Source organism: Somniosus microcephalus, chromosome 26 (genome assembly GCF_052327205.1).
Source record: "Somniosus microcephalus isolate GS21.2 chromosome 26, FLI_Smic_1.0, whole genome shotgun sequence".
Taxonomy (NCBI): Eukaryota; Metazoa; Chordata; class Chondrichthyes; order Squaliformes; family Somniosidae; genus Somniosus; species Somniosus microcephalus.
This window is the reverse complement of record NC_141012.1, coordinates 41,416,175-41,443,344: the sequence shown is the minus strand read 5'-3', so window position 1 is coordinate 41,443,344 and position 27,170 is coordinate 41,416,175. Positions and strand designations below refer to the sequence as shown.

The 27,170-nt window shown below is 45.5% G+C and overlaps 1 protein-coding gene across 2 annotated transcripts in view; it reads left to right on the top strand.

The window, feature by feature from the left end:
• slc37a2 (solute carrier family 37 member 2) overlaps positions 1-27,170 on the top strand; it is an 86,550-nt gene that overhangs the window by 11,229 nt on the left and 48,151 nt on the right. For both annotated transcript variants that reach the window (XM_085968091.1, XM_085968092.1), the window contains exons 2-3: positions 17,643-17,724; positions 23,258-23,348. In XM_085968091.1, the coding sequence (XP_085824217.1) occupies positions 17,643-17,724; positions 23,258-23,348 (173 nt within the window). The remainder of the gene's footprint in view (positions 1-17,642; positions 17,725-23,257; positions 23,349-27,170) is intronic.

The following is a 27,170-nucleotide window of genomic DNA, read 5'->3' as shown; positions in this document are numbered from 1 at the left end:
CCATGGAGGGATTTGGTGTGGGAATTGCGGCAGCCAATTTTCACACAGCAAGCTCCCACAAACAACAATGAGATAAATCACCAGATAATCTGTTTTAGGGGTGTTGGTTGAGAGATAAATGTTGGCCAGGACATCGGGGAGAACTCCTGGCTCTTCAAAAAATGCCATGGCTTTTTTGCATCCCCCGAGAGGGCAGACAGGGTTTTGGTTTAACGTCTCATCCGAAAGACAGCACCTCTGACCCTACAGAACCTCTTCAGTACTGCACTGTAGTGTCAGCTTAGATTATGTGCGGAAGTCTGTCGAGTGGGATGATGAATCCACACTACTCTGACTATGGTGAGAGCTGCCATTGAGGCAAGACTGACACTTGAGCCTTCCCCAGTACTGTGTCCTTATCTCGGCCTCTGAGTCAGAAGGTTGTGGGTTCAAGTCCCACTCAAGAGTCTTGAGCACAAATTTAGGCTAACACTCCGGTGCAGTACTGAGGGAGTGCTACACTGTCGGAGGTGCCGTCTTTCGGATGAGATGTTAAACCGAGATCCCATCTGCTCTTTCAGGTGGACATAAAAGATCTCATGGCAGTGTTTCAAAGAAGAGCAGTAGAGTTATCCCTGGTGTCCTGGCCAATATTTATCCTTCAATCAACATCATAAAAATAGATTATCTGGTCGTCATTCCATTGCTGTTTGTGGGAGCTTGCTGTGCACAAATTGGTTGCTGCGTTTCCTACATTACAACAGTGACTACACTTCAAAAAATACTTCATTGGCTGTAAAGCACTTTGGGCTGTCTGGTGGTCATGTAAGGCGCTATATAAATGCAAGTCGTCTTTTGTAGGAAATCTTTCCTCCCAGCCACAGTTCCAGTTTGAACTTTTCCATTGAGATTCACCGACCCTCCAGTTTCTCTCTGCATATTGTCCTTTTTAAAGGAACTCTTCAGTTTAGACATCGCTATCTTTTTACAGTAGTCTTTTGGAATGTTTGCGTTGCATGGATTTAGGGCTGTTTCAGATCCTTATTTCATCAAATTGAGATGGAAGCCGAGCTACAACACATAATCAAATTGGAAAATCTCCTGTTTTTATGACTTCAGCTAAATAGGGTAAATTTAGTTTTTAAAAATTGGCTTTTGGTGAAGAGTTTGTGTTGGACCAGTTGCTATATATGAAACTGTCCTGTCACTATCCACAACCTCCACAAGAGATAAACTGTCTACAAGAATTAATTTGATATACAGATCAGCCAAGAGGCAGAAGCTTTGTATTTGGTGATAGTTGAAATATTCCTAGACCTTTTTGAAGGACCTTGGATATTTTATTTATGGACTCAAATAATTAAGAATAGTTTCTTGGTGGCCAGTGACTGAAGCAAATAAGCTATCAAATGGCAGGAGAATGTCAGAAATAGTTAATAACTTAATTGCCTAACCATTGGGAAGTATCAATTTTATCTTCAATTGGTTTCCAGCAAAGCCTCAAATTTAAAATTCTCATCCTGCGTTTTTTTTTTTACATTCGTTCATGGGATGTGAGCATCGCTGGCAAGGCCAGCATTTATTGCCCATCCCTAATTGCCCTTGAGAAGGTGGTGGTGAGCTGCCATCTTGAACCACTGCAGTCCGTGTGATGAAGAGAGATTGGGTCGATTGGGTTTATATTCGCTGAAGTTTAGAAGAATGAGGGGATCTCATTGAAACTTATAAAATTCTAACAGGACTAGATGCAGGAAGGATGTTCCCCATGGTCGGGGAGTCCAGAACCAGGGGTCACAGTCTAAGGATAAGGGGTAGGCCATTTAGGACAGAGATGAGGAGGAATTTCTTCACCCAGAGAGTGGTGAACCTGTGGAATTCTCTGCCGCAAAAGGCAGTTGAGGCCAATTCATTAAATATATTCAAGAAGGAGTTAGATATATTTCTTAAGGCTAAAGGGATCAAGGGATATGGGGAGAAGGCAGGGACCGGGTACTGAATTTGGATGATCAGCCATGATCTCCTTGAATGGCGGAACAGGCTCGAGGGGCCGAATGGCCTACTCCTGCTCCTATCTTCTATGTTTCTATGCACTCCCACAGTGCTGACTTTGTCGTCGTGGTTTGGTATAACTGAGTGCCTTGCTAGGCCATTTCAGAGGGCAGTTAAGAGTCAACCACATCACTGTGGGTCGGGAGTCACATGGGCCAGACCGGGTAAAGACAGCAGATCCCTTTCCTTAAAGACATTATTGAACCAGATGGGTTTTTACGGCAATCCAGTAGTTACATGGTCACCATTACTGATGCTAGCTTTTTATTCCAGATTTTTAAATTTAATTAACTGAATTTAAATTCCCCAGCTGCCGAGGTGGGATTTGAACTCGTGTCTCCGGATCATTAGTCCAGTTACTGGTCTAGTAACATAAGCACTGTGCTACCGTACCCCTGTGTTCAAATCCCTGTATGGCTTTGCCCCTCTCTATCTCTAACTTCCTCCAGCCCTACAATCCTCTCCGAACTCTGACCTCTTGTGGATCCCTTATTTCCATTGACGGTCGTGCCTTCAGCTACCACTTTGACCAAGCTTTTGGTCACTTGTCATAATATCTCTGACTTGGTTTCATGTTCTGTCTGATAATGCTCCTGTGAAGCACCTTGGGAAACTATGTTCAAAGTGCTATATTAATGGAAGTTGTTTCAACATCAAAGGAAAGTTACAGATAATGGGGCTGCAGCTCTGGATTACTCAGTTCCATGTTTTCTGCTGCATGTTCCACATGAGATGTCTAAGAGGGCACTGTGGAGTCATTGCTTATGTACCATTTTGATCTAAAAAAAGAAGCACTAAGACTTTAGACACACTTTTTTTACTTTGAAGCAGTTTGTTGTGCAAGTCCAGTATTATACGGTTACTACTTATGTTCTTAAAAGAAACTAAGAGCAGGCAGGAGTAGGCCATACGGCCCCTCGAGCCTGCTCCGCTAGTCAATAAGATCATGGCTGATCATTGACCTCAACTCCACTTTCCTGCCCGATCTCCATATGCCTTGATTCCCCTAGAGTCCAAAAATCTATTGATCTCAGCCTTGAATATACTCAAAGACTCAGCATGCACTGCCCACTGGGGCAGAGAATTCCAAAGATTCACAACCCTCTTAGTGAAGAAATTCCTCCTCATCTCAGTCTTAAATGGCCTACGCCTTATCCCGAGACTATGCCCCCTAGTTCTAGACACTCCAGCCAGGGGAAACAAGCTCTCCGCATCTACCCTGTCAATCCCCTTCAGAATCTTGTATGTTTCAATGAGATCACCTCTCATTCTTCCAAACTCCAGAGAGTATCGGCCCATTCTACGCAATCTCTCATCATAGGGCAGCCCTCTCATCCCAGGAATCAATCTCGCTTTGGCAGCACCTCCCAAACCCATGACCTCTTGCACCTAGATGGACAAGGGTAGCGGGCACATGGGGACACCACCACCTCCAAGTCACACACGACCCCGACTTGGAAATATATCGCCCATCCTTCATCGTCGCTGGGTCAAAATCCTGGAACTCCCTCGCTAACAGCACTGTGGGAGTGCCTTCACCGCATGGACTACAGCGGTTCAAGGTGGCGGCTCAACACCACCTTCTCGAGGGCAATTAGGGGCAGGCAATAAATGCCGGCCTTGCCAGTGACTCCCAGATCCTGGAATGAATAAACAAAAAACCGCCTCCAAAGCAAGTATATCCTTCCTTAGGTAAGGAGACCAAAACTGTGCACAGTACTCCAGGTGTGGTCTCACCAAGGCCCTGTACAATTGTAGCAAGACTTCCTTACTCTTATACTCCAACCCCTTTGCGATAAAGGCCAACATGACATTTGCCTTCCTTATTGCTTGCTGTACCTACATGCTACCTTTCTGTGTTTCTTGCACGAGGACACCCAAATCTCACCAACACCAACATTTGAAAGTTTCTCACCATTTAAAAAATATTCTGTTTTTCTATTCTTCCTACCAAAGTGAATAACCTCACATTTCCCTACATTATACTCCATCTGCCACCTTACCTTTCTTCTCTGTAATTATTCTGTAAATAAATTTAGCTCTTAATTTTAGCCTGAATAATCTGATATGCTAATGAGACCCATACCAGATTTTGGTACAAAAGCCAGTGTAGCTGCGATATGAACTTGCGTCAGAAGTGGGCCAGGTGGGGTTCTTATCCTTGCACTTGGGCACCACAGGAAAAAGCTGGCGTAAGCTGTACAGTACAGAAACATTTACTAACATAATCACTTGGAGTATGATTGGAAGATTGTAATCAAAATCAGGGTTAAAGCATAGAATCTTAATAGGAAGCCATTCGGCCCATCGTACCGATGCCAGCTCTTTGAAAGTGCTATTTAATTAGTCCCTCTTTCCCCATAGCCCTGCAATTTTTTTCCTTTTCAAGTATTTATCCAATTCCTTTTTGGAATTTACTATTGAATCTGCTTTCACCACCCTTTCATGCAGTGCATTCCAGATTTTAACAACTTGTTGCTAATTTCCCCTCCTCTCCCCTCCTAGTTCTTTTGCCAATTACCTTTAATCTGTGTCCTCTGCCACCTGTCTACTCCATCAAAATCCCTCAACTTTCAACACCTATTAATTCTCCCCTTAACTGTTGTGTATGTAATATGTGTGCTACTTTGAACCTATGGACAGGACTGCACTACTTGTTGGGCGTAGTGATACGCAGTACCACTCCTGGCCATAGGGGTATAAATAGTACTGTGGGTACTGATCCCCCTCAGTTCCCGCCTGTGGGCATGAAGTAAAGACCTATGTATAGTCCCTACCTCCAACCAGTAAAGACCTGTTTGAGTTATACGTTTAAGTCTTTGTGTTAATTGTTCAATACAATACACATACTTAACATTAACCTTCTCTGCTTTAATCCGAACAATCCCAGCTTCTTTAATCCATCCACATAACTGATGTCCCTCATCCCTTGGATAAATTGATCCTTATCTGGAACCAGGGAGCTACCCGAGGAAACCAGCTGGGGACGGAATGGAGACGTGAACATTTGGCAAAGGCTAGTGACTGAGCAATTTCAGAATCTTCACACCCAGAGCATAAGGAAACTGACTGACATTACCATGCCCATCATCACGTTTTCTTAGGAAGTTTTATATTTCACGCATCCATCCGCTTTTTTTTTTCTAAAGCGGGCGCTCCCCCGATAGCTAAGTGGGTAAAGTCACTGCGTGGTGTGGTACCGAACAGTCCACACTGGCCAATCCCAGGTTTGATGCCGAGTCAGTTGATCTCGCTGGAGAGGGTGCAGAGAATATTTACAAGGATAATGTCAGAAATGTGAAGGAAAGGATGAACAGGCTGGGTCTCTTTTTTTTTCTCGGAGGGTGGCGGGGCGGGGGAAAGAAGGCTGAGGGACGACCTAATAGAGGTCTTTAAAATTATGAAAGGTTTTGATAGAGTGGATACAAAGGGAATGTTTCCACTTGTGGGGAAGAGCAAAACTAGAGGCCATCAATATAAGATAGTCACCAAGAAATCCAATAGCGAATTCAGAAAAAACTTCTTTACCCAGAGAGTGGTGAGAATGTGGAACTCGCTACCACAGGGAGTGGTTGAAGCGAATAGTATAGATGCATTTAAGGGAAGGCTAGACAAGCATATGAGGGAGAAGGGAATTTAGATTAGATGAGGAAAGACTGGAGGAGGCTCGTGTGGAGCATAAACGCTGGCATGGACTAGTTGGCCTGTTTCTGTGCCGTATACCCTGTGTAATCCTATGTCATGGGTGCAGCAATTGAGCTGTCAGAATTGGCCTCAACGCCCCTGGGCTAGACGGGGGGGGCAAGCCATGGCGCTTATGTTTCTGGAGAAATGTGTGTATATTTCTAGAACATAGGAACAGCAGGAGGCCATTCAGCCCCTTGAGCCTTCTCCACTGTTCACTTGGGTCGTGGCTGTTCTGTACCTCCACTCCATTGACCCACCTTTGCTCCAGATCACTGGATCCCCTTACCTAACAACAATTCTACTGCTCTCAGTCTTGAAAGCTCCAGTTATTACAGCATCCACAGCCTTGCGGGGGGGAAGAAATGTGTGTGTTTCTGGATGGAGCGCAAGCAGCGGGTAGAGCCCTGCTGTGATGCCCAACACTTGTGACCTGGGCTACAGCATTCCGAATGGTCACTGACTTGCAAACATTTAAACCTTGCAATGATGCTGCTCGGTGTCTGTTTTCGTAACAGCAATAACGGCCAACCTTATCAAGTATTTATCGGCTTCTATGTTGAAAGTTTTAAGAAGTGGAGTTGCACCGTTGACCCTTTTGGCATGTTTGCTTCATGAATTACAGTCATGTGTTACATTGTGCACTGTGGCAATTTACATTTACCCCAACTAGGCCCCTTCAAAATGTAATTTTACAAAGTACTCCCCACTTTGGTTGTGTGAAATTTGCTAATATTTCCTGATTTTTAATTTTATAATTGGATTGAGAGCACATAACTAAACACAAGTGAAAACAAGGCTGGGGATTAGAAGTACTCCCCTTATCCCTCCTTTGCCCCAAGAAGTGGATAATACATGGAATAGAATCCCAGCCAAAACAGTTAATGCTGTGTCCGTTCAACTACTCTTTAAAAACAAACTAAAGGCAGGTAATGTCTGATTGCGACTGAAGGTTCTAAGGTTGAGTATAGACAGGTGATTGACCATGGAATACGATCAGAGGCATTGTATTATTGGTGCCTCCCACCAACTGCCCCTTCCCCACCCGCCCCTCATTTTCATTGAATCCCAATTCAGTACACGAGCCAGTCTGCACCTGAGCATAATGGTTCCTTTGCTGCAGAGGCTCTGCAAAGGGTTGAATAGCAGGTAGAAATGCAGGCCGATATCGCGCTGATTTGCTTAACTATTTTCAGTGATCGGGTGGGTGTTTTTTTTTTAGAACTTTGCTATAGTGCTTTTTCACATCAAGAGGGTTTGGAAGTGCCTTACACAATGAATTACACTTAAAAATAATAGGAGTGGCGTGGTGTTCCAGAGATGAAACATGGCAGCAATACCCCCCACAAACCTTGAGATGAATGACATTTTTTGCTTTGGTGGTAAATTGGCAGAGGGCGAAATGTTGGCCAGGGCACAGGGAGACTCCCTGCCAGAATTCATGCCATGAGATCCTGAACCAGCAGAACAGGCTCGACTTACCATCTTATCCAAAGGGCAGCATCCTCCAACAGTGCTGCATTTACGAGCTCAAGCCCAATGTGGGGCTTTTGTGCAGATGATTAAGTTGTGCCGATTGTACGTGGCTTGGTAGAAGAGTAAGTGTGCACGTTGGATTCTTGTGCCCTTAACAGATGTTGCACTTGGGTTACAGCAGTGTCAGCTGACAGGAAGGGGTGATTGTAACATTATAGACTAGGGAGGGGTCAGTTTACTGGAAGTTAATGCACATGATTATCTCCTGTCAGGCAGTGTGGTTTTGCTGAAATATATTCTAGTGTATATGAAAACTGTTGCATTTCTGATCATCTTTTCAGATAAATAAAAACCAATCTAATGATGACAAAATGGAAGAGCAGGCTCGTTGGTGCTGCGATTTGCAGCTTAATCTGTTTTCAGGGCAGGAGGCAGCCACGTCCCAGGGCAGGAAATCATGTTCCCTGATCACAGAAACTTCTAAAGGGCATTAGAAATACGGTCAAGTGTGCAGCTTGACATGTAACCATGAAATGGGCTCCCTTTATTAGGGAAAAAAAGTTCTGTAATGTGCAACTGTTAATGGGAATGCCTGGATAAAGAGACTATTTCCACATATTCATTCACTACAGTGCGTTTAATGGGGTTCGGGAAACCGTTGGATTGAGATAAGCAAATAAACGGTTTCATTAACTACAGCCCTGCAAATATTTCTTTCTTTAGGATTTTCTCCTTTTTCTCTCTCTCCTCTCCTGCCCCCCCCCTCCCCTCCCCCCCCCCCCCCCCCCCCCCCCCCCCCCCCCCCCCCCCCCCCACACATCCCATCCCATCCTGAAGAAAGTGACTCATTGGGCTCTGGTAAAGTCCCCTACAGTTCAATCAATCTTTTATGTGAATGCTTATCACTTAATGCAAATTGGTTCTTCATTAGGTTTAGTGATTTTTTTTAAAAAGCATTGTTCTTGTATCTAAAGGTCATGTGCGCGAGTGCCAAACCTTCATGGCTGGAGTGCTAGGACTTCATGTACAAGTAACGTGCTGATCTTATTTGACATTGTACTGGGGCTTTGTATTCAGTGAAGCCCGTGTCCTGTATGTCTAACGGGACTATAGGATGAAGCCAGTTTTGCATGTGATGGGGGGGTCTCATTAAACTGGGTCTCTACACTAACCACAGTCTAATCCTGCTCTCCTCACTCCCCAAACCCTTTCACATTCCTTTTTTTCAACCAACTACCTAATTCCCTATTGAAAGATTTTATGGACTCTTAACAGTTTCTTTCAACAGTTTGCACATTCTAACAGTCCTCCTGTATAAAGTATTTTTTTTTCCAACCTGCCCTTTAATTCTTTTGGTGTGACTATCTTTGCCTATCTTAAACTTGAGTCCTCATTACCATCTCGTGATCAGTGGAAACCATCTTATTACTATTTACCCATTCATAATCTTGAATATCTCGATCAGTCTAAACATTTTTCAGGTTGGGTTCTGAACAAAACTGGGTCTAGGATTTTATTTTTATAAGACTGGATAAGGGGACAGATTTGGCAATGGAATCCAGCTCAGACGCTGGTTTCTCCAGAATCTGTCCTATAATTTTTTTTTAAACTTTACACTGACTGCAGTCAGTGAGGGAAAAGACATAGTCTCATTTCCTTGGCGTCAGTCCATAGTGTAAACAAGCAGGCCTATCTTCCCCCTATCAATGGCATTACAGACTCACTAAAATGTCAGTCTATGATTCTGCTCTGGGAATAAGGGAGCCGGTTGATTCAATGTAAATACGGGGAGCTTGTGTGTGAGTGTCAGTCTCTCATGTCTCCAATCTCACAGGAGCTTACTAGTACTGTTCAATTCAGGATTCATGGAGTAGTTTAACTTCCTGCCTCCGCTGAAAGCCTGGGCCAGTATTTGAGCTGATACTGAGGGTATATTATGGCCAAAGAGCTTTCTTGTGATCTGGCTCTATCACTAGCCTGTGTTGCTTTTGCTAGTTACAAATTCACATTCACATGTGTTTGCGAACTCCTGCAAGCACCATGTCATTCAAAGTGAATTTGCAAACAAATAAATTATCAGTGTCACGTGAAGGAATGAAATCCTTGAGAGGGTGCGTCTGGGTGTTAGTGAGTGTTTTCTTACAGACTCTGTTTGTTCTTGTTGCTGACTTGCTTGTCTATACAGGGTGTGATGTGCTCCTGTGCCAACTCAAACAGTCGCTGTTACTTGTGTCCTTGTGGTTCTTGGGCCAGCAGAGTCGTTCCGACACAGCTGTGAGGTTGAAGTTTAAGTGCTCTGTTGGCATGTTTTATACTGAATATCTAATAACATTAGCCATTTTAAAACTGAAGGCAGTATAATTTGTCCCCTCCTATATTTAAAAGAAAAATTTACATTTATATAGTGCCTTTCATGTCCTCGGGATGTCCCAAAGCGCCTGACAGTCAATTAATACTTTTTTGAAGTGTAGTCACTGTTGTAACATAGGAAACGAGGCAGCCAATTTTCACACCGCAAGATCCCACAAACAAGAATGAAATAAATGACCAGATAATCTGATTAAGGCTGTGAAATTCACTTCCTGGGTTAGTGGTTGAGTCAGAAACCATCAACATTCAAGATTAGATGGATGGTTCAAGGGGATGAAGGGTTATGGGAACAGAAAGGGTAAATGTGATTTGAACTATTTGCTCGTGTGGAGGGTAAATGCCGACATGAACAGGTTGGGCCGAATGGCCTAGTTTCATGTTGTAATTTCGATGAGTTGAAGGATAAATGTTGGCTAGACACCAGGAGAGCTCCCCTGCTCTGCAAAATGTGTTTTTTCCTTCTCTACAATGTTTGTTTCATCCCACTCCCTCCTCCAATGATGCTGACTCTTGTAGAACTTTACCCAACATGTGTTGCTCAGCCTCTCTGCATCTACCTGTCAATCCCCCTCGGAATCTTGTGTTTCAATGCGATCACCTCTCATTCTTCTAAACTCCAGAGAGTATCGGCCCGATCTACACAATCTCTCCTCATAGGACAGCCCTCTCATCCCAGGAATCAATCCCGTGAACCTTTGTTGCACCGCCTCTAAGGCAAGTATATCCTTCCTTAGATAAGGAGACCAAAACTGTGCACAGTACTCCAGGTGTGGTCTCACCGAGGCCCTGCACAATTGGAGCAAGACTTCCTTACTCCTGTACTCCAACCCTCTAGCAATAAAGGCCAACGTGCCCTTTGCCTTCCTAATTGCTTGCTGTACCTGCATGCTAACTCTGTTTCTTGTACTAGGACACCAACATTTAATAGTTTCTCATCACTTTATTTAAAAAAAAAAAAAAAATTCTGTTTTCCTACCAAAATGAATAACCTCACATTTTCCCACATTATACTCCATCTGCCACCTTATTGCCCACTCACTTAACCTGTCTATATCCCTTTATTGAATGGAACGAAAATAACGTGCAAATTGGTGCAACAGTAATTCTACGTTACGATGTGAAACATTTGTGGTGACCCTGTCCCTTTTTTATAAGGTGCCATATTCACCCTATCAAATTTTTATTGTCCTCCCAGTATGAGTTGTGATGTGGTTAATGTCGCCATACTTTGGATTTGATTAACCGCTGGACTCCAGATACAATCTCAATGATTTCCTATTTGCCTAGCAAAGCAATAATGTCTGGTTCCTCTTCTCTCTTATCCAGTACAATCTTGCTCAACTCCAGGGAGAAGGTTATTGGCTTGACTTAAGTACAATTTGAATTTCACAATATCTCGCCTTGAAGGAACCCGTTGCCCCGTGTCTTAACTCCCTTGTAATGCTTAACCTATAATTGGTGCAGAGTTATCCACCAGCTTTTTGTCGAGGGCCATAATCCCAGATAATGTCTTATTTGAGGGCAGTGCTGCTGCGGAGTCTGCACCTGCCATGCCATTCCCCATATGAGCTCCTGGACCCTATCATGTAGGTTGTTGTCATATGGAGACCAGGCACTTTCCCACAGGAAGACTGAAAGGGATGGTTAACAAATAACCTCAATAGTTCTATCAAACGGGACCATTATGCTAACCACCTGGACCTGAGGATAACCCTGCCTCCCCAACCGCATTCACAAGCTGCTTTTTGCTGGTCAACCTGTCTCCGCTGGGCAGATGATTGAAAGGAACCCGGGGGTACAGGTCTCTCGACGGCGAGGGGTGCTGTAGATGGTCTCTGGAGCCACATTATGACTGAGGGTATAAATTATCCAAGATGTTTGGTCTTTGCTTGCCATTTCAGACCCTGACGACAAGAATTTCTGTCTGGGCACAGTAGTACCTGGGCTGGCACTCTGAAATAAACTGTATAGTATTAACGACGAGGCACATTTTTAGCTCTTATTTTGATAGATTCCTTGTTAATTTTTCAATTGATAAGGAAGCACTGCGAGCAAGTGTAACGCTAGGCCTTTGAGGAAGCTGGTCCTTGGGGGGTGGGGACTGTATTCTACTCCACTCCTTACATCCAATTAACTTTTATCCTTTTTCCTGTGGCCTGACTTTTGAATGTTTAGGAAACTTTTCCAGCATTATCGTGCCACGCACTAACTGCAGGGAGGTGGAGGGTAAAACAACTCCCTGTAGTTCGTCCAATTTAGGTTCCTGAAGGGGTCATGGGAAAGGGAATGGGAATTGCCTGCTCCCCACCAGCTTTCAAGACCCTGTTTCCAGTACATGGGCCACTGCTGTTGGCCCTGTCTACTGCCAGCCTACGAAATGCTTCACCCCAAGTATGTAACAGATGCGTGTTTGTAACCTTGGGGCAGTGGTCGAGGTTTGCTTTAGACTGAACCTCATGGGCCAAGGCTTCCTATCTTGCCTTTTCATGAAAAGGTGCTGAAGAAGTAGGATTAAAAATGTAAAGTTGAAATTTTTAAAAATAAATTTAAAAAATGTACAATTCTGTGTGGCGTTTTGATGGTACTTGTACCCAATTCAGTATTTGGTAGAAGATTCATGGACCTGACCTTCATGCTTGTCACTTGACTTGGCAGTATGGGGTGTATGTGTACACTTATTCATTGTTGCTCGAGTCTGTTACGTCCGTGAATAATTGAGACACGGACAGCAGGAGTGAACAAAATAAGTCTTTACTGGTGGAAGTCCATAGTGAAAATAAAAACAGAGGCTCACTAGCACCTTTTATACAGGGGTGGTCACTGCCGGTACTGCAGTCTGAGACCAGTTATTCTCTTAAAGGTACATACACAACAATTCCTCCCCCTTTTAGATAAACAGTACATAACATTCATTTAACAACTAAATGATAACTAATTACAATTACTGTTGCTAGATACATTGGTTAAGTTTAAGCAATTATAAGTTCAGTCTTTGAGGAGGCTTCCTGATTCTGTCTGGATAACGCCTCTTTGGGGTATCCGGTTCTTCTGGCAATGTTGAGTCGGGATCAATGTTGTTGTTTGGTTCATCTGCTTCCAATATTACCGGTTCTGCGGTAGCTGCAATTGGAACGTCGATTTCATTACCAGGTGTATCAGATCGTGGTGTGGAGTTGACGTTTTCCAGTGACTCTCGAATCTGGTCAGCATGGTGTCTTACAATGCTCTCCCCAACGTCCACGGTATACATGAGCGGTCCTTGTCGTGTACAAATCGTTCTTGGCTGCCATTTCTCAGTGCGGTAGTCCCGGGCCAAAACTGGTTGACCTATCTTAAAACTCCTGGTCGGCCTTTCATTCATATTCTGAAACTGCCTGTTCTCCACATCTCTTCGGACGTTTGGCTTAACCAAATCCAAGCGGCATCGTAGTCTTCGATTGAAGAACATCATGGCTGGAGTTTGGTTGGTAACCGCATGTGTCGCATTCTGGTAGGCAAACAAGAAGTTGTCCACCTTGTGTTGTAGGGGTATATCTTCATTACACATTGCCTTGATAGCCTTCTTGAATGTTTGGACAAACCTCTCGGCCAATTCATTAGTGGCTGGATGATATGGGGCAGATGTGTAATGCTTAACACCATTGTTCTTTAAGAACCTCCGGAACTCTTCAGACACAAACTGTGGTCCATTGTCAGAGCAAATCTGTTCAGGCAGCCCATTCCTGGCGAATATGGTTCGTAAAACTGCGATAGTTTTTTCCGTGGTGGTTGAGGACATTTTTATTACCTCTGGCCACTTTGTGCATCCACCGCAATTAAAAACATCGAGCCCATGAAGGGACCAGCAAAATCAATGTGCACCCTTTGCCATGGAGATGAGGGCCACTCCCATGGATGCAGAGGAGCTTGTGGTGGGGCGTTTTGGACCTTCTGGCATCCTGCACAGCTCTTGGTCATCTCTTCGATTTCTCTATCGATTCCCAGCCGCCACACAAACGCTCTGGCTAAGTTCTTCATTTTTACCCCACCCAGATGACCCTCATGAAGCTCATTGAGCACTCTATCCGTCAACTTAGGTGGAATTACTACTCTGGGTCCGCACATCAAGGTTCCTCTGCACACTGACAGCTGTTCTCTTCTCGGTGAGAATGCTGGCAGCAGTGGTTCGCCATGTGCTGGCCATCCCTTCCCCGTTAAATCATAGACCCGTGATAGTGTCGGGTCATTCCGTGTTTCCTTTTCTATGTTTGCATTCGTCACAGGAAGACATTCGACTATGGTCGAGTGGAATAACTCCATTGGATCCACTGCAAGGTCTTCTTCCACTGTCGGCAACGGTAGACGTGACAATCCATCAGCATTTCCATGCTGTTTAGTTCCTTTGTACTCGATGTCATATTGGTGTGCCCCTAGGAAAAGGGATCATCGCTGCAGCCGTTGTGCTGTCATTATCGGTACGCCCTTCTGAGGGTTGAAAATGGAGACAAGAGGTTGATGATCGGTTAGTAGAGTAAATTTTTGACCGTGCAGGTAGTGATTGAACTTCTTCACCCCCCACACTAGGCTGAGGGCCTCTCTGTCAATCTGGGCGTAGTTATGCTCGGCAGAAGTTAACGAGCGTGACGCAAAAGCTATTGGCCTCTCTAAACCATCAAGGAATTTGTGACAGTACCGCCCCAATGCCATAGGGAGACGCATCACACGCCAGCCTGATTGGCAGTGCTGGGTTGTAGTGAGCCAAAACTTCCCTTGAAGTGATTAAGTCCTTACTCTTCTGCAAAGCACGCTTACAATCATCGCTCCATTTCCATGCTACCCCCGTTCGTAGCAGGGCGTTCAGTGGGTGCAGAATTGTCGACAAATTCGGCAAAAACTTGCGATAGTAATTCACCAATCCGAGGAATGACCTCAGTTGCGACACATTTTCAGGCGCTGGGGCCTTAACAACCGCTTCAATTTTGTCAGGGGACTTATGTAACCCCTCCATCAATCACGTGGCCACAATACGATATCTGTTTCTTAAAAAATTCGCACTTGGGGCGGTTGGCTCGCAGCCCATGTTCCCGTAGTCTAGTGAGCACCTGTTCTAGGTTGTTAAGGTGTTCACTGTCATCTTCACCTGTCACTAGGATGTCGTCCAAGTAACACTGAGTCCCCGGAATCCCTTGCAGGACTTGTTCCATCGCTCTTTGCCATATCGCCGGAGCCGATGCTACTCCGAATACCAATCGATGATACTGGTAAAGACCTTTGAGTGTTTATCGTGAGATACTTCCTAGAGGACTCTTCAACCTCCATCTGCAAATATGCTTGTGCTAGGTCAATTTTTGTAAAACGCTTCCCTCCAGACAGTGAGGCGAAGATGTCTTCTATCCTTGGAAGAGGATATTGTACTGTGTGAAGGATTGGGTTCACCGTCACCTTGAAATCCCCACAGATGCGAATCTTCCTTGGCTCTCTGGACTTATTGCTTAACGTTTTCTTCATGACCGGAACGATGGGTGTCGCCCAGTCGACCTTAGACAACACGCCCGCCTTCTCCAGATTCTCCAGCTCTGCCTCGATGGCTGGGCGAATTGCATATGGTACCGGTCTTGCTTTGAAAAACTTGGGAACTGCATTCTCTTCTATTTTTATCGAGGCGGTTACACCTTTAAGCGTGCCCAGTTCTTGTTGAAATACCTCTTTGGCGTTAGCTAAGATTGTTGACAATCGTCCAGGAGTGACGTCTTCATTTTTACCGTCCACCGTCATTGCATGAATGGAATGCCAATCTAAGCTTATCTTCCTGATCCATTCACGTCCCAATAACGGTGGTCCACCATTTGGCAGTATGTAGAGATACAATTTCCGTATTTTCTTGCCATTGTATTCGATACGCACCCTTATTTTTCCTCTGGGGTATACTTTTTGCCCCGTATACGTCAAGACGATGGATGTCTCTCTCAAGGGTATGTGTGAAAATAGCCGCTTGTAGTCTCGTCGATTCATGACGGTTAGCGCTGATCCTGTATCCAATTCCATTTTAACTTGGGACCCTGCTATCATGAGGGTGACCCAAATGGTTCGGTGATCCTCTTTTGCGATTACATTGTGAAGTTTGAGACAGCTTAGTCTCCTGTTCCCGGATTCACTATTGCTCATCTGGTCTTCGGAACTACTGTCCGTCATCTTTTGTACTTTCTTGTACAGTTCCTTAGTAGCCTTTTTGTTGTCGCTGGTCTTCTTCCCAGACCTGCAAACTCGTGCAATGTGTCCCATCTTCCCGCATTGCCTGCATATTTTGTCTTTGGACCAGCAGTCCTTCTGGTCATGGTTAGTTCTGCCGCAGCGATAACATTTTGCAAATCCCCGTGTCATTTCGTGGGTGCCGTATTCCTGTGGTTTTTGTTGAATTTCTGCAGCTCCCCTGGCTGCTGCTTCATACGATACTGCCACGCTGAAAGCCTTATCTAGCGTCGGCTCTTTCTCTGAGAGTAACTTCTTCTGTGTTCCTTCACTCGAGTCCACAGACAAATTTGTCCCGTAGGGTATCTGCCAGTCCTGCTCCGAACTGGCAGTGCTTTGATAGCTTGCGTAGTTCCGTAAGATACTCAGCATTGCTCTCATCTTTGTGCTGAGTTCTCCTGTGGAATTTAAATCTTTCTGCTATCAACAGTGGTGCAGGGTTTAAGTGTTCCTGTAGGACAGCAACAATTTCGTTAAAACTCTTCGCCTTCGGTTTGGCTGGAGTAATCAGGTCCCGCAATAGGCCGTACGTTCTAGCGCCCATTAAATTTAGCAATATCGATGCCTTTTTCCCCTCCGCTATTTCGTTTGCCTCGAAATATACCTCGACTCTTTCCACATACGTGGTCCAGTCCTCTATTGTATTATCAAAAGCAGTGATACAGCCAGTCTTCGGCATCTTGCAAATTTAAAATGGCGCCTCCCGCGCTTTGCCTTCTTCCCCGCTGTTAGCGCTGCTTTCCACGGTTTCTTGCGCGTTTAATATTGATTTTTTTTCTTTTATTATTTTCCCGTCGTGGAGCGGACCCTCTGGGACACTTCCCTCCCTCTTAGGTCCGAACGCTGCCCGGCTTCGAAGCACCGGCCGCGCCCTGTGTGCTTCACCCTCTCTTTGCTTCCCAACTCGCTGCCCGGCCCCGTTGAAAAGCCACCCGATTGAGCTCTAGCCCGCCGCAGCCCAGGAAGGATCAGTGCACTACCTGCCACCAGCCCGATTTAGCTGGGAAACCACAGACCGAGGAACCAAGCCTGGCTCTGGACAGTCTCTCCTGCAAGTTTTCAATCCGATGATTTGGAGGGCGGTTGCCCACGGTCGACGCCTGTTTCTCGAGTTTCTTTGGATTTTTTTTCTTCTGGCTTCGACCTTCAATAACATCGTCTGAGGTGCTGCCGAGTTGCAGGTAAGTTCGTTTCTTACTCGGCGCCAGTGTTACGTCCGTGAATAATTGAGACACGGACAGCAGGAGTGAACAAAATAAGTCTTTACTGGTGGAAGTCCATAGTGAAACTAAAAACGGAGGCTCACTAGTGCCTTTTATACAGGGGTGGTCACTGCTGGTACTGCAGTCTGAGACCAGTTATTCTCTTAAAGGTACATACACAACAGAGTCTAGCCTTGTTTTCCCTAAATAAAAGCTGCAGAAGTGATTGAGGTTATCTTTGTTTTACATTTTCTGTTCCAGTCGTGTAGGAGTTGAATTTTTCTGGACTACGGGTCCACGGGTGTCGGACATCTTCCAATACCTCAGCCCAGTGGCAATTCTTCAGCTATCAACCTGGCCAATGCCTGGTGACTTCTTAGTTTTTAGCAGGATGTTCACCAAGGTAGGAATTGCAACCAAGCCCAAATCCTGTCGGCTCCCAACCCCAACACCTGCATATTCCAGCAGGGCTCACTAGATAGTGATCAGAAGTGGCCTGTGTGGGTTTTTTTTTGGTGACCCTGAGGGCTGTTGTAGCCTCCTGTTTAAGATCAGTAGACAGGCATCATCAATACAGTATAAAGCTTAATTTGAAACCAATAGGTGTGGTCTTTCTGGAACATAATCCAAAAACATTTTGTTTTTCTATTGCAGGTATCGTGGGTTTACTCTGGTGCTGACCTTCCTATTGTACGCCAGTTATCACCTGTCGCGCAAACCCATCAGCATCGTCAAGGTATGTGACCAATCAGCTGAGAAGGGAGGGCTCCATCTGGTTAAGAGGGGGAGAACAGTTTTGATCACCAGCAGAAGCTTCTAGAAGCCCAGTGGAGCCGCATCCATGTCACCACCTGGCCCATCGAGCCTATGCTTCCCACTCCCGAATGATCTGCTCCATTTCTATTTTCTGCTTCCTTTCTGTAATCTTCAAGTGGTTCATTCCCTTTTTTAAATGAGTTAATCCCTTCATGACCTTGTTTGGTCTCCGCCTTTTCCCTGATTCTTGGTTGTGGTATGTAGGAAGTAGCCATGCTCCCAAAGGTCAGGGGTCACCATAGGTGGAAGCCAGACATGCCTGGTCCAGTCTTTAATGAAAGGGCCAGCCACAACAGGCCACAACAGGCAACACCCACCCCGGCCCCCCAATCTCTTTTGTTGGCCCCAGGGCCAGGGGAATGCAATTCCTGTGGGAAGGACTTGGTCCTTCTGCACAGGACTCTCCAGCAATGTTGCATCCATTTTGCTGCTGTGGACCAACTGGAACTTGTTTAAAATGGAGCTGGCTGCTCAAAGGGAGTTCTCGAGGGATGTGAACCTGGGACCGCCAGGTTCCTTGATCGAAACATAGAAGATCCTGAGGGGCTTTGACAGGGTGGATGTGGAGAGGATGTTTCCTCTTGTGGGAGAATCTAGAACAAGGGGTCACTGTTTTTATAAAAAAAAAAAAAAAATAGTCGCCCATTTAAGACAGAGATGAGAATTTCCCCCCCCCCCCCCCCCACCCCCAGAGAGTCGTGAGTCTTTGGAACTCTTCCTCAGAAGGCGGTGGAAGCAGAGTTTTTAAGGCAGATTAGCTAGATTCTTGATAAGCAAGGGGGTGAAAGGTTATCGGGGGTAGGCGGGAATGTGGAGTAATTGGACCAGCCATGATCTTATTGAATGGCGGAGCAGGCTCGAGTGGCCGACTCCTCCTAATTCATATGTATGTTCAATACCCAGCCCCTAACTGCTGGACTGCATGAGCCCTGATGGTGAATTCAAGCGATGAGGGCACGTTCTTGAATTGGTGTCAACCTTGGCTCAGTCAGAGGGTCGCGGGTTCAAGCCTCACTCCAGAAACCACTGTCTGAGGTGCTGTCTTTCGGATGAGCCATTAAACCGAGGTCCCGTCAGCCCCCTCGGGTGGCATTAATAGAAGAAAAACAGACGAGGTCCCCTGGCCAACATTATCCCACAACCAACATCAACAAAGCAGATCATCTGGTAATTTATTTCATTGCAGTTTGTGGAATCTTGATGTGTGAAAATTGGCTGCGGCATCTGCCTACACCACAATGGACAACGCTTCAAAAGTAATTTAATTAGGTGTGAAGCACTTTGGGACATCCGGAGGACATGACGGGTGCTTTATAAATGCAAGATTTTGCATTCTTTCTAGTCTGCTTCATATCCATATGCTGAAAACTCTTGGCGACAGAGTGCTTGACGTGGAAGAAATAGGAATTGGGTTCCCTTGCCCTGTAATTATAATCCTCCTCCCCTTGTAATTATTCGCTCTCGTGTTTGCGCCTCCCTCCCCGGAGGCAGCGATCAAAATCCGCATGTTGGCACTTGGCAAGTGTTGGATGGGCGCTCACTTGTTGTTGCTGCTCAAAGGGTCAAACTCCTCTCTAATTTGGAAGTTTAAAAAACTTTTTGCACAAAGATCTACTTTGAATAATCTACCTTGCCTATTGACAGAACTCATTTGTGTGTCATTTTGTCTAGAAATTCTACTGCAGCACTGAATGGCTTAAAATTACAGAACTAGAATGGTCTGCTTTATTTTCAGCTGTAGAATCATGTTTATAATTTTTTTAAAGTACAGAAACCAGCCACTTGGCCATCAGGTCTGTGGCTGTGTTTGCTTCCTGCACTAGAATTATCTGCTCCAATTCTATTTCCTCCTTCCTTCCTGTATTCTACAAGTGCTTAATTTCCTTTGAATGTGTTAATCCCTTCATGTCCATCTCAGTTGATTTGTTCTCTCTCTCCCCCCTCCCTCCCTCCCTCCCTCCCTCCCTCCCTCCCCCTCTCTCTCTCTCTCTCTCTCTCTCTCCTCTCATTCTTGAGCGCTGCATTTGGCAATTGCTGATTTCTTGAATTGCCTCCAGCTCCTTTGTGACGACGTTGTTTAATCAGTATGAATAGCGGAGCGACGCCCTCACAATTTACTGTGTGGTTTATACGAACTTAATCTCAATACATGCCAGCACAAGTTGGAATAAAAATCCTTCTGCACGTGTGTGCAGAGATTTACATTTGATAATGATCTACTCTGTGTATATTGGTTACCCGAGTACCCAACCTGACTGGCTGAGTGACCAGTGGGGTTTCAGGCCCCTGAGTGGCTGGAATGTGTGATGGCAATGCGGCCGGCTTCAGCTGAAGGCCATCCTGCTCCTGTGAGTGGAGAAGCAGCTGCAAGGCATTATTCTGAGGTTCCACTTCCATTTCTGTTGCTCAAGCACCCACACACCCTCACCCTGAAACACACTGGATATTGACGGGCCGGTGGAGGGGGCAGAGTTTCCCCCACATGCCTGTCGAGTGTTAACTCCACAGTGTGCGTCTTTCGACCCTGACAGGTTCCCCGCCTGGAAATCGGCCTGATTGACCGGCTTGGCTTGGCTTGCAGTCAGGCTGGGAGGACTCTGGAGCAGGCCACAGGACCAGGTAGGTCCGATCACCAACCCCGGGGGGAGGGGTGTCCAATCCTCTGCTTGCTTTGTTGTGGGGGTGCGGTGAAGCGCTCTGCTCCTCCTGGCCCACGCACAGTGTCGTAAAGGCAACTTGCCTTCTCCCCGACACTGCCCTCGTCTCTCTTCAGCTGCCGGGCTTCCAGAGGCCAAAGCAGGTTTAAACGGAGGTTGCTGGCCTCATTAAAATATTTAAATTGTCATCCTGCCTCCTGGGAGTGGGTTGCTGCCCGCCCCTCGTTAAACCCGGAAGTGGGCGGGTTGGGGTTGAGGTTCAGATTTTTTAAATTTTAATCATCTGATCTGAACCCAACCCACCTGTTTCTGTGTGCTAAAATTCAGCAAACTATTTCTACTTTTTGGGGGGAAAATGCAGCTCGATCAACACTCAAAGCTCAATGCCATCTAGGACAAAGCAGCCCGCTTGATTGGCACCCCATCCACCACACTAAATATTCACTCCCTCCACCACCAGTGTACCGTGGCTGCAGCATGTACCATCTACAAGATGCACTGCAGCAACTCGCCAAGGCTTCTTCGGCAGCACCTCCCAAATCCGCGACCTCTTCCACCTCGAAGGACAAGGGCAGCAGGTGCATGGGAACACCACCGCCTCCAAGTTCCCCTCCAGTCACACACCATCCTGACTTAGAAGTATATCACTATTCCTTCATCATTGCTGGGTCAAAATCCTGGAACTTCTTAACTAACTGCATTGTGGGAGTACCTTCACCACACGGACTGCAGCGGTTCAAGAATGCCCATCACCACCTTGTCGTGGGCGATTAGGGTTGGGCAACAGTGCCGGTCTTGCCACAGATGCTCACATCCCGAGAATGTCCTGTGATTCCTGCAAGAAAATGTGTCTTTGGATGTTTGCAGAGGATAAGAACACCTTGTCAGTTTGAACACTGGCAACTCCAACATTGAATGGCCCGGTTTGACCTGATTCACAGCACCTGGTCACGGAGCAGATGGATCCAGTCCTGTTCCATCTCTAACAGTTCAGTGCTGCTGCAGGCATTGACTCCAACTTTGGCACCATCATCTAGCACTGAGGCCCAAACTTGCCAATCCCTCTTTCTACCTTCCTTGTGGTGTCGGCCCTGGTAGCACTCTCGTCTCCGAGTCAGAAGGTTGTGGGTTCAAGCCCCACTCCAGGGAATTGAGCACATAATCTAGGCTGACACTCCAGTGCAGTACTGAGGGAGTGCTGCACAGTCTGAGATGCCCCGTCTACCCTCTTGAACAGGGGAGTTCTCCCCAATGTCCTGGACAATATTTAAGTCTTTTTCTTTTACCTCTGGTACAATATTTTATATATCTCTCCTTTCTGTCAGCCTGTGTTTCCTTCTCTGAATGTGAAGGTTTGGATGTCTGTTGTTGGCACTGCCATCTTTTGAGGAATGCTGTGTGAAGTATATCTACCTGGTATGGCAACTGCACCGCCACAGACCGCAAGGCTCTACAGATGGTGGTGAAAGCTGCACAACATACTATAGGAATTAAACTACCTGCTGTCCAGGATATCTACCCCGAGAGGTGCCGGGGGGAGGCCCTGAGAATCATTAAAGACGCGAGCCACCCCAGCCACAACCTCTTCGCCCTGCTCATGTCCGGTAAGAGATACTGAAGCATACGGTCTCGTACCAGCAGGTTTCGAAACAGCTTCTACCCCCAGGCCATGAGACTCGTGAACGTATAATTTATTATTTATTACTGTATTTCTATTAGTATTTTATCATTGTTATGCCATATTTATTCCAATGTTGGGAGGACTCGTAAAAATCAACATTTCATTGTGCAGTACACACGTCTGCCGCATATATGACAAATTAAATTGAAGTATTATGGCTGTAAACCCATGTCATGGGACACTGGGTTGGGGGTTCTGCATGCAGTTAACACGATAATATTTACATCTGTAAACTGTGAAGCAGAAACTTGCCTAATGTTATGAGTCAATAACTTCTCAAATGACTCCTTTTATTTTCCACCTGCCCCTCCCTCCCTCCCCTCCACTTTCTACTCCTTTTCTAGGTGAGGCTGCTACTGGCACCTAGTGGCAGATGATTAGTAGTGCGGCGGAGTATCTAGAGGAGTGTGACTGACTGACTGACATCTGATTTTTAGTATTTGTTGTGTCCCAGAAACTAGCAGACTGAGCACAAGTGGCTGTAAAAATGGGCACAGAGATTTGCTCCGGCGCGCCTCTGTCCATCTTGGGTTCCATGAAGCTTACGCTGAGCTCCTGATAGCAAAAACACCTGCCAGAAGTGGGTGGGAGCTTCTCAATAAAACGAGGAGGCCATTACGCCAGAAGGTATTTAAAAGGGCTGGCGGCTCTACGTGTGTGTGTGTGTGGAGCTTTTTTTCCCCTCAACTCTGCGTTTGGGGGGCGTTATTTTGACTTTGGGTGGTGTAAAGGTGTCCTGACCCACTTGGCATGGCATATAACTATCTGCAGGGAAGAGGCGCTCCTGCACTAAAGTGACTCGACCACCGTGCTGTCCCCGTGACTGCTGCTAGACGTGGCTCCAGGGTGACCATTTTTCTTGATCTTTCCCAAATCCTTTTTTTTAAACTGTTGCAGTTACACCTAACTTCCTCCCACTAATGGGTGTGCTGCCAATCCCGGGTTTGACTCTCCGCTGAAGCTCACCAGCGATGTGTTTAACGAGGCCTGGGTGGGCAGTACCCTGGCCGTGCCCACCTCCCAGAGAGACCACCCACTTCAAACAAAAAAAAAAAAGTGGCCCCATTTTTGTCTACTTCTATAAATACTAACAAACGCGTTAATTGTTTCCCCAGAGTGAACTTCACAAGAATTGTTCGGGAATTGCTGGCCATGGAAATGCAAGTCACCTCAACAATGGCACGTGGTGTGACTGGGCTCCATTTGGTGAGCACCTCTGTTGATCAATATTGTTTTCTGTAAAAAAATGAATCTTCAATCTCGTCTCCACATCTTGGGTTGTATGATAAAGGCTAATTGTTTTTCACTTCTCCCTCACTCGCGCTCGCTCTCTTTTTATGCCCATTCTGTTCCATATCCCTTTATTCCCCTTTTACTTCAACCATCTATCATTAGTGAACCAGTGGTTTTTATGACAATCCGGCAGCCCAAAGATTACGAGATTCATTTGGATTCAGTTTCACAACTTGCCACGGTGGGATTTGAACTCCGTGACCTCTAGTTAATCCAGTGCGTAACCACTGCACTACCTGTCCATTTTAATTGTGGCCCACCCGTCACCTTGGCTGAGATGTTCCACAATGTGCGAGGTGTTTACCCCGGGCCCTGTTCCATCTTCTCTGTTGCATTTAGCAAGTCAAACTTGACACGGCCTCCTGGAAACAGATGAATTTGGGTTAACCTGTGCTGAAGAACTGGATCTAGCCTTGAGTTTGGGAATGAGTCATGGGTGTAACCTCCTACAATACAGATCAGCCCATTGAGGGGCGTCCAGTATTGATGCAGCTTTAACTGGTGAGGGAGAGTCCTGTCCTTTTTTAGGGTCTGTGCTGATCCTGTTTGTGGTGATGCTGCAGCTGGTGCAGGCTCATCGCTTGGTCATAACGCAACTGACTCACTTCTGGGAACAGTGCCAGGAAAGTGTTGCTTCACAAACTTTTTGTAATTTAATCGGTGAGTGAATGTGCACAGTTTGAATTTCAGATTCAAAACCACAGACAAATTTATTTAACATTAAACAAGTAAAATAAACAGTAGTCAGTGCAAATAGTTTATACACAACAGTTACAATCTTTAACAATCTCCTCAATCTCAAAACAGCAAAGACTGTTATCTGTTACCTTTCAACATAACATTCATCCTTGAAACATGACTACTCATTTCTTATGTGGCAAAACGTTACCACAAAGTCACATCCAGCTCCCTGACTGACTTCCAACCTCCGACATATCACTCAACATTCTTTTGCAGCCATACTGAAAGAAAGCATTAGGCAAGGACATCGCTCATAATTATATTAGATCAACAACAGTTTATAGATTAGCAATGACACACAATGTTTGTCCCAGACCATTACAATAAAGTTCAACATCTCTTGGCCTGTCTACCTGGACCCAGCCAAAATGTCAAGTTGACCAAATCGAATCGAAGGACATCTACGTATCGATGTTTCTTTGGACCAATACCTCTGACCTGATCTGTTTGCATCCAGACTGTAACATATATTCCTGATACTTTGCAGAAACCAATATTAAACCCTATGTGTTAATGAGAACAAAACTGAAAAATAATAGATCAAAAATGTTGCATTTTTGCCGTATCGTGCACACACGAGACAGCTGTTGGGCAGGAGAACCATGGCTGTTCCTTACACCAGGGCACTAAGGCGCCTCTACCATACTGAAATCGGCTAACTCTGTGTTCTGCAATCAACCTGCCATCTTCAGGTCTCTAGCCCAGCTGCATGCTGTTTGACCCTGTTCCCTTAATGAAATGAGCTGGAATATATATTCCTGTATTTTCTCAAGTGGTCATTCTTTATGCATAAGTCTAGACAATAAGTTTCTGCAATGAGACGGTGCAGCTGAACCTGATCCTGTCCTCCTGTGACACACGTGCGCACACACTTTCCAGCAGCAGCCACTGGATAGCAATCGAGAACATGCTGGCTTTTTGTTTCACCCAGTCCAGGGTACTGAGGCTAATTGCTGCTTGCTAGCCATCACTCCAGGTGAGAGCGGCTAACTCATTGCAAACCTGAGATTGAAGCTGGGACCAGCCTGGTTCTGTTCCACACTGACCAGTGCAGTTACCGACTGAACCTTCAGGAGACGTCCATGCTGATGTGAGGGGAATAGATGGGCGTTTCTGCGGCCGCAAACGAGACTCCAGGATGGTATGTTGCCTCCCTGGTGCAAGGGTCAAGGATGTCTCGGAGCGGCTGCAGCGCATTCTGGAGGGCGAGGGTGAACAGCCAGTTGTCGTGGTGCATATAGGTACCAACGATATAGGTAAAAACAGGGATGAGGTTCTAAAAGCTGAATATAGGGAGTTAGGAGGTAAATTTAAAAAAAATAGGACCTCAAAAGTTAGTAATCTCAGGATTGCTACCAGTGCCACGTGCTAGTCAGAGTAGAAATAGAAGGATATTTCAGATGAATACATGGCTAGAGGAATGGTGCAAGGGGGAGGGATTCAAATTCCTGGGATATTGGAACCAGTTCTGGGGGAGGTGGACCAGTACAAACTAGACGGTTTGCACCTGGGCAGGACCGGGACCGATGTCCTAGGGGAAGTGTTTGCTAGTGCTGTTGGGGAGGGTTTAAACTAAAATGGCAGGGGGGTGGGAACCTATGCAGGGAGACAGAGGAAAGGGAAACAAGGATAGAAGCAAAAGACAGGAAGGAGAAAAGCAGAAGTGGCAGTCAGAGAAATCAAGGGTTTAAATCAAACATGGCCACAGTAAATAATTCTAAGAGTGTTTTTAAAAAATAAAAAAAAACCTGAAGGCTTTGTGTCTTAATGCAAGGAGCATTTGTAATAAGGTGGATGAATTAGCTGCGCAAATAGATGTAAACGGATATGATATGATTGGGATTACGGAAACATGGCTCCAGGGTGACCAAGTCTGGAAATTCAACATCCAGGGGTATTCAATATTCAGGAAAGACAGGCAAAAAGGAAAAGGAGGTGGGGCAGCATTGCTGGCTAGAGAGGAGATTAACACAATAGTAAGGAAGGATATTAGTTCTGATGATGTGGAATTTGTATGGGTGGAGCTGAGAAATACCAAGGGGCAGAAAATGTTAGTGGGAGTTGTATACAGACCCCCAAACAGTAATGCTGAGGTTGGGGATGGCATTAAATGGGAAATTAGACGCGGCAATAAGGGCACAGCAGTTATCATGGGTGACTTTAATCTACATATAGATTGGGCTAACCAAATTAGTAACAATACTGTGGAGGAGGAATTCATGGAGTGTATACGGGATGGTTTCCTGGCCCAATATGTCGAGGAACCAACTAGAGATCAGGCCATCTTAGACTGGGTATTATGTAATGAGAAAGGATTGATTAGCAATCTTGTTGTGCGAGGCCCCTTGGGGAGGAGCGATCATGATATGATAGAATTCTTCATTAAGATGGAGAGTGAAGTATTTGACTCAGACTAGGGTCTTGAATTTAAATAAAGGAAACTACGATGGTATGAGGCACGAGTTGGGTAGGATGGATGGGGGAACGTTACTTAAAGGGTTGACGGTGGATAGGCAATGGCAAACATTTAAAGATCGCATTGATGGACTACAGAATTTGTTCATCGCTGTTTGGCATAAAAATAAAACAAAAAAGGTGACTCAACCGTGGCTAACCAGGGAAATTAGGGATAGCATAAGATCTAAGGAGAGGACATATAAATTGGCCAGAAAAAGCAGCAAACCTGAGGATTGGGAGCAGTTTAGGATTCAGCAAAGGAGGACAAAGGGATTAATTAAGAGGGGGGAAATAGAGTATGAGAGTAAGCTTGCAGGGAACATAAAAACTGACTGTAAAAGCTTCTATAGATATGTGAAGAGAAAAAGATTGGTGAAGTCAAGCGTAGGTCCCTTGCAGTCAGAATCAGGGGAATTTATAATGGGGAGCAAAGAAATGGTAGACCAATTAAATATATACTTTGGTTCTGTCTTCACAAAGGAGGACACAAATAACCTCCCAGAGACGTCGGGGAACATAGGGTCTAATGAGAAGGAG